Here is a 7019-nt window from a genome sequence, read left to right as displayed (position 1 = left end):
TAATGTATCTAATGTATCTATACATAAACAGTATATTGAATGTGTTCCTACAATAATGAAATATTAGATATACATGCTGGAATGAATTCTGGTCATCTGGTTTATAAACCGGTGCAAGTGAAGGAGGCGGGGTCCAGTTCTGGTCTCCACCCTCCTGGACCATCAAACCATCATCTTACCTTGGATGGATCACCAGGGAAGGAAAGTGGACACTCGGTAAGTGAAGTCGCTTTATGGTCACTAGTCCTTCTTCTTTTTGGACCTCTTCAATATATTTAACATTTCCTGTAAGAAAATAATATCAATAGATAATCTTCTTTAAAACACAAAAAAATATCATATTTTTTTTACAATGCTTTATCAGTATGTCCACATCATTTGATGTATGCTGTGTTACATTGATTTCATTAGTCTTCCTATGGGCTAACATATTAGGACTAAGAGGATGGTTATGGACTTGGTTATGGTTATGGTTATGATTCATTTCAAACAGGCCCATAAAGGTCAGCCAGAGCTTATCTCCTGTTCCAAAAATGACTGACAGTTTTTGTTTCAATGTATTTGGTCGTTTTCCCAATAGAGAATATGTAAGATTTTTACCTGTCATAGAAATAATGGAGGCACATTAAATCATAAATAAATACACATAATTAAATAATACAAAATTATAATACACAATACATACAGAAAATACAAATATAATACAAAATAAATATAACACTAAATTCCATGGATCTAAATAAAGATATCTAAATAAATACACATAAATACAGAAATAAGAACCTGACAGAAGTATTGTGTTTATATACAAGCTGGCGGAAGTGACATGTAATATTGCTAATAAATCCTTCCAATACTATAATAATAATAATAATTATTATTATTATTATTATTATCGAGGCGTCATTATAGAAAAAGGGGGGCTCACCGTGAGGGAAGTTGCTGTCCGAGGTGCTGAAGCGGATCCCCAAACCCCTCACGAGGCCAGCAGTGGTGATTGATTCAAGATATACAGTATATGTGTATGTACTGTATATATATATATATATGTATATATATATACATATATATATATGTATATATATATATATGTATATATATATATATGTATATATATATATATATATGGTGAAAACTGTACAAACTCTTTGTAATTCTAATGTGAATGTTGACTTATTTGGAGAATTATTTACATGTCAATCCAATTCCGGACAATAACTTATATTTATAACTCATTTTTGTGCACGAATCCAGCAAAGAAGATATGATATTATTATAATACATCATTGTACATCAGCAAATACTTAAAACATGTCAATTGACTGCAACAGAAATGTAAAATTAGGCAGGCTGTTGTTATTAGAAGTTGAATGAATAACAAATATTAGATATTATCGATATTGCAATATCCATAACTCCATCGCCAAAGCCACCGCCAATAATGATGCCAGTTACGTAAATGTCATTATAGTTGAAATATAAAAACGAACGCATGCGCCAACTACCTTTTGCGTGCAGCTTTTCGACGCACAGCGGTGCGCAATGCCGCCCGTTGCGGCAATTGCCGGAGGCAGGGTGGCTGCGCTGTTTCGGGGGAGGGGATATCCGCAGGGTGGGGTGCCACCCTCTGGAACAACACCTAAAAAAAGAAAAAGGAGTATCAAAGCGGCGCACAGACGCCGTCGGCCTGGGATGTTGCAGCCTTGGCACAGCGAGGCGTGCGTAAAAGCGCGCACATGAACGCGGAGAGAGCAACAGTCCGCTGACCAAATCGGCCTTTTGGCGAGACATCTCTTGACATTCGCGACCGTGGGCAGGTATCGGAAAGCACGTCACAGGTGATGCGGTCTCAGGTATGCGCGTTTGACTCCGATGTCGTCCTTTCAGAATCCCCAAGATGGCTCCGAGGTCGGAAGCGAGCGGCGGCGAGGCTCTGACGACCCTGTTGGTGTCGTGCGTCACCGTCCTGCTGTCCGTCCAAGTTGCCCGCTGGCTCCGGAAGCGTCCGGGCTTGCGCGTTCCGGGCCCGTTCGCCTGGCCCGTCGTCGGCAACGCGGCGCAACTGGGCGGCGCGCCGCACTTGTACTTCATGCGCTTGACGGAGAAATACGGCGACGTGTTCCAGATCCAGCTGGGCTCTCGGACCGTGGTGGTTCTGAACGGGGACGCCATCAAGCAGGCGCTGGTCAAGCAGGGCTCGGAGTTCGCGGGGAGGCCCGACTTCGCCTCCTTCCGGTACATCTCCAACGGCGCCGGCTTCGCCTTCACCACCGCGTCGGACTGGTGGAAGACGCACCGCAGGGTGGCCCACTCCACGGTCAGGATGTTCTCCACGGGGAACCAGACGACCAAGACCTCATTCGAGCAGCACATCCTCTGCGAGTTCAAAGAACTTCTGCAGCTTTTTCTGGACAAAACCCGGGAGCGGCGCTACTTCCGGCCCATGACCTACCTGGTGGTGTCCACCGCCAACATCATGAGCGCCGTCTGCTTCGGGAAGAGGTACCGCTACGAGGATGAGGAGTTCCTGCAGGTGGTGGGCAGGAACAACCAGTTCACCGAGACGGTGGGCGCCGGGAGCATCGTGGACGTGATGCCCTGGCTCCAGTTCTTCCCCAACCCCATCAAAACCATGTTTGAAGACTTTAAAGCCCTCAACCGGGAGTTCTCCGCCTTCATCCTGGACAAGGTGATGGAACACCGGAAAAGCATGCGGTCCGGCTCCATCAGGGACATGACCGACGCTCTCATTGTGGCCTTGGACAAGCTGAGCCATCAAAGTGGTCTCGGGTCGGAGAAGGACCTTGTCTCGGCCACTGTGGCCGACATCTTTGGTGCAAGTCAGGATACGCTGTCAACGTCCCTGCAATGGATCATCCTCATCCTGGTCAAGTAAGTCCGCTTTGGCCTCGTCTCCTTTACGGGAAATTAACTAAAATATGAACGCTTGCTAACGAGGCTTTGGCACTATGGATGCTATATCACAGCATATCATAGCAATGTCAAGACGGAGTGTTTGGATGCTTTCATGTGATGCCAGGATGTCATTCCTGAACTTTGGAAATATTCCGGAGAAATAATAGAAATGGAAGCATTGCCGCATATCATAGCAACCACCGTGCCTTTTTTGGGGGGGGGGGGGGGGGGGGGGGGGGGGGGCACCAATACATTCTTTAAGGCGACATTGTGACCAGTATCAGACTGGGATCTTCATGGCTTTTCCATGTCGGGGGGGTTGCCACAGCGAGTCAAAACACTTTTGGATATGCACCCCGGACTGGGAATCGAACCCGTGCTCTCCGCCATATGGAATGCAGAATGCCATAGGAAAATAATCCTCACAAATAGGAGTGTAGGAGCGGAAAATCAAATCATTGCCACGTTGTTTATGATATTATATTTCATAATCATGCAAAAACACGTCAAATATTTCATGAACATAAAACATTTGGAGATTTTAGTCATTCATAATTCATAATGTGTATTCCAACAATATCATCATTTGTATATTGTTAAGTTATACTAACCACTAAGGGCCATTGAACCGATTTTCCTTGTAACTCAAAATAAACTTTTTTACTGCATAAACTCATAATTCAACCAAATGTATTGAACTAACTTTATTTAATGACTTTCGTTAGCAAAGATGACAAAAGGGAGTTTTTAGCGCAGAATTAGCAACAGGAAATGTAGCCATTTTACCACGTAGACACTAAAACAAATACAATTACATGAAAAAAGAGACAATGGAGAATTTAAATAATATTTTGAAAATAAAGTCATACATTTATGAGAAAAAAAAGGGGGGGGGGGCTTAGTTTTATTTAGTATTGTTTGAAATGCTAAATGCTCAACTGCTCTGTTTTGCTGCCACGTTATCAATAAAGTTTCTCAAGAGCTATGTACTATTTTCCAAACAGATAATATTACTTTTTTTTTTTGTCAATTTACGACTTTATTCTTGAAATCTTACCCCCCCCCCCATGTGTCCCAATACTTGATGGTAAAAAACAAATGAATACGTTAGCGAACTTACTTATGTCGTTCCCACGGCCTCCAGAGGATTCCAACGATGCTAGCGACTTGTAGAATGTTCCACGTGTCTGGGGGTGGGCGGGGGGGGGGGGGGGGTGGGATGTGGGGGGGGCTATTGTGTTACACGAACGACTGAGTGAAACATGAAAAATGAATACATTTGAATAGTGTATGATTCACTTTTGTTGATGGCACCAAGCTAGTTCTCTAACATGCGGTTCTCACCGTGCGGACCCCAGGTACCCCGAGCTGCAGCTGCGTCTCCAGGAAGAAGTGGACAAGGTGGTGGACCGCAGCCGCCTGCCGTCCATCGATGACCAGCCTCAGCTGCCGTACGTCATGGCCTTCATCTACGAGGTGATGCGCTTCACCAGCTTCGTGCCGCTCACCATTCCTCACTCCACCACCACGGACACCTCCATCCACGGATATACCATACCAAAGAACACGGTGGTCTTCGTAAACCAGTGGTCCTCCAATCACAGCCCCGGCGTCTGGACCAATCCGGAGACCTTCGACCCCCAGCGTTTCTTGCACCCCAGCGGGGATTTGAACAAGGACCGGTGCAACCTGGTGCTCATCTTCTCCATGGGCAAGCGGCGCTGCATCGGAGAGGAGCTGTCCAAGTTCCACCTGTTCCTCTTCACCGCCCTGCTGGCCCACCAGTGCAACATCAGCAGCGACCCGACCGGGCCGCCCGGCCTGGCCTACACCTACGGGCTGACCCTCAAACCCAACGCCTACTCCATCGCCGTCTCGCTGCGGGATCACATGAGGCTGCTTGAAGATGCGGCCAGTCGGGGTTTCGCTGAGGACACGGACTCTTCAACGAAATGAAGAGCAATAAAAAGACACGAGAACTAAATATTTATGATGTGAAATATACGCCACATGTAGAATAACAATGATTACCGATGACTAATCGACAGTCGATGTTCATCTCGTTGGCTCTGGACTTGGCAGGGAAGGCCTGCATTCATCTAAGTGAAGGACTACATGGAGGTGGCATTGGAGGTCCTGATGTGGTCATGTGGGGCGTCTCGATCAGGAGGTCCCAGGAGGGTCTAGACCAGGGGTCAGCAACCCCTGGCTCCAGAGCCGCATGTGGCTCTTCAGCCACTTTGTTGTGGCTCCCTTCACAACGCTCAAGTATTTTTTTAAAATACCCTAATGGGAAAATATATGCATTTTTTAATGAGTTTTTTTTTTTAAATCTGACTTTCTGTGAGACCCTGAATGAATTGAAGTGAATGAGTTCTGACTCGTGATTGGATGAGCTCAAAGAGCTCACATGTGACGAGAAGCAACAATTTGGTGTAAAAATTTGGCGTTAAAACTGATTCAAACTTTCAAAAGTTTATAAGATATTGTTTTTAAATGATGTTTTGCGGCTCCTATCTGTTTTCCTTTAGTAAGCGTGTGGGTAAAATGGCTCTTTTGATAATAAAGGTTGCCGACCCCTGGTCTAGACCTTCTCATGCAGGCTCCTGTCCGTCTGGCGTATACGCTCATGGAGTACTTATTATAATATTGGCCTCCGTAAAGCCAAATACTACAAATACGTAGTAACGTTATTTGTACTCTATAAAATATTAGCTTGTGAGCTGCTGTATGAACGTTTGCTATTCCTTCCTGGAAGCTTGCTGATGTCGAAGCAGCTCGTCATGTCCACAGCGTTCTTCTTCTGACTAAAACGTGTCCACGGTAGTCGACATGGACATCTGGTCCACGGCTTTTGGTGATGTACATTTTCATACCCAAGGGGTTATCATTCCTAGGAAAATATATCTTTATGTTGATGTGTTGTAATATTTTTAACATTCTATTGAATATTTTTAACATGAATTGATGAAGCCTGTTAAATGAGGAATAAAACAATCTTCCAAAACAAGCATAATAGTCCAGTTGGGAGGAGTCAATGTCCTGAGAGTACAGACTGATCATAAATTTCTAAGAATTAACACTTCACTTTGTACTATTAGATCTTAATGAGTGGAGCTTGAAAATGCAAAAATGGGAGAGAGAAAAATGTACAAAAAAACCCTGGAACCTGGAAAATGTAAATAAAATGTTCAAAAATGGACTCCAGTTCTGTTCTTTTTTTAACCATTGTTGGCGACGTGGTGGTGAGACCAGCCATGTTGTTTGGTCTAGAGCAGGGGTGGGCAAACTTTTTGACTGGCGGGCCGCATTCATTTAACAAAATTGACGGGGGGGGGGCAGACTCGATATTTTACACGTAACAGTCCAGCTGGAATTATTGTATCTGTAAAAGTGTTATGCAATCTGCTTTATGGGCACTTTGAGATCATTTATTTGATGTAAAGTACGTCATAAATTTATAATAATACATTTATTATTATTTGTTATTATTATTATTTGTATTATTATTATTATATGCCTGTGTCCCTTTTTTCAGGAGCACTTTGTAAATAACAGACCACATCAAATAACATCAAATAACTATAATTATTATATCTGTAAAAGTGTTATGCAATCTGCTATAAGTGCACTTTAAGATTATTTATTTGATGTAAAGTGCGTTATAAATTTATAATAATAAGAATACATTTAGTATTATTTTATTTTATTTGTTATTATTATTTTATATTATTATTATTATTTGTTATTATTATTATTATTATTATTATGTGCCTGTGTCCCTTTTTTCAGAGCACTTTGTAAACAACAGGCCGCATCAAATAACGAAATTAATAAAACCATGTAAAAACCATGAAAATGTCAGCTCAAGCCATGATGCCAGCTTGTATGTTGACTTTAAATGAAATACTTTGGAAAGAACGGGCGGGCCGTATTCAAACACTTGGCGGGCCGGATGTGGCCCCCGGGCCGTAGTTTGCCCACCCCTGGTCTAGAGACAGTGCCACTGAGGAAAAGACAGGAAGCAGAACTTGAGGTAGCAGAGATGAGGATGCTGAGGTTCTCATTGGGAGTGACCGGGATGGATAGGATCAGGAAGGAGT

The 7019-nt window shown here is 43.4% G+C and overlaps 1 protein-coding gene across 2 annotated transcripts; it reads left to right on the top strand.

The window, feature by feature from the left end:
• The first annotated feature begins 1325 nt into the window (after positions 1-1325).
• LOC131108029 (cytochrome P450 1B1) lies at positions 1326-6111 on the top strand. Of its 2 annotated transcripts, XM_058058668.1 has the most exons (3): positions 1329-1817; positions 1888-2892; positions 4275-6111. In XM_058058668.1, the coding sequence occupies exons 2-3, from the start codon at positions 1898-1900 to the stop codon at positions 4870-4872; spliced, it is 1593 nt and encodes a 530-aa protein (XP_057914651.1). In that variant the 5' UTR covers positions 1329-1817; positions 1888-1897; the 3' UTR covers positions 4873-6111. The 2 variants fall into 2 exon arrangements, with proteins under 2 accessions (XP_057914663.1, XP_057914651.1); XM_058058680.1 differs by having other exon boundaries at positions 1326-2892.
• The last annotated feature ends 908 nt before the right edge of the window (positions 6112-7019 follow it).

The sequence above is a fragment of the Doryrhamphus excisus genome, chromosome 2 (assembly GCF_030265055.1).
Source record: "Doryrhamphus excisus isolate RoL2022-K1 chromosome 2, RoL_Dexc_1.0, whole genome shotgun sequence".
NCBI classification, from domain to species: Eukaryota; Metazoa; Chordata; class Actinopteri; order Syngnathiformes; family Syngnathidae; genus Doryrhamphus; species Doryrhamphus excisus.
This window is presented reverse-complemented; position numbering and strand designations above follow the sequence as displayed.

What these genes read in the sequence shown, in the direction of transcription:
- LOC131108029 (XM_058058680.1), top strand. Translation starts at nt 1,898, where the DNA reads ATGGCTCCGAGGTCGGAAGCGAGCGGCGGCGAGGCTCTGACGACCCTG. An exon ending in ATCATCCTCATCCTGGTCAA is followed by an intron (nt 2,893 to 4,274) that starts GTAAGTCCGCTT and finishes TGCGGACCCCAG; the next exon opens with GTACCCCGAGCTGCAGCTGC.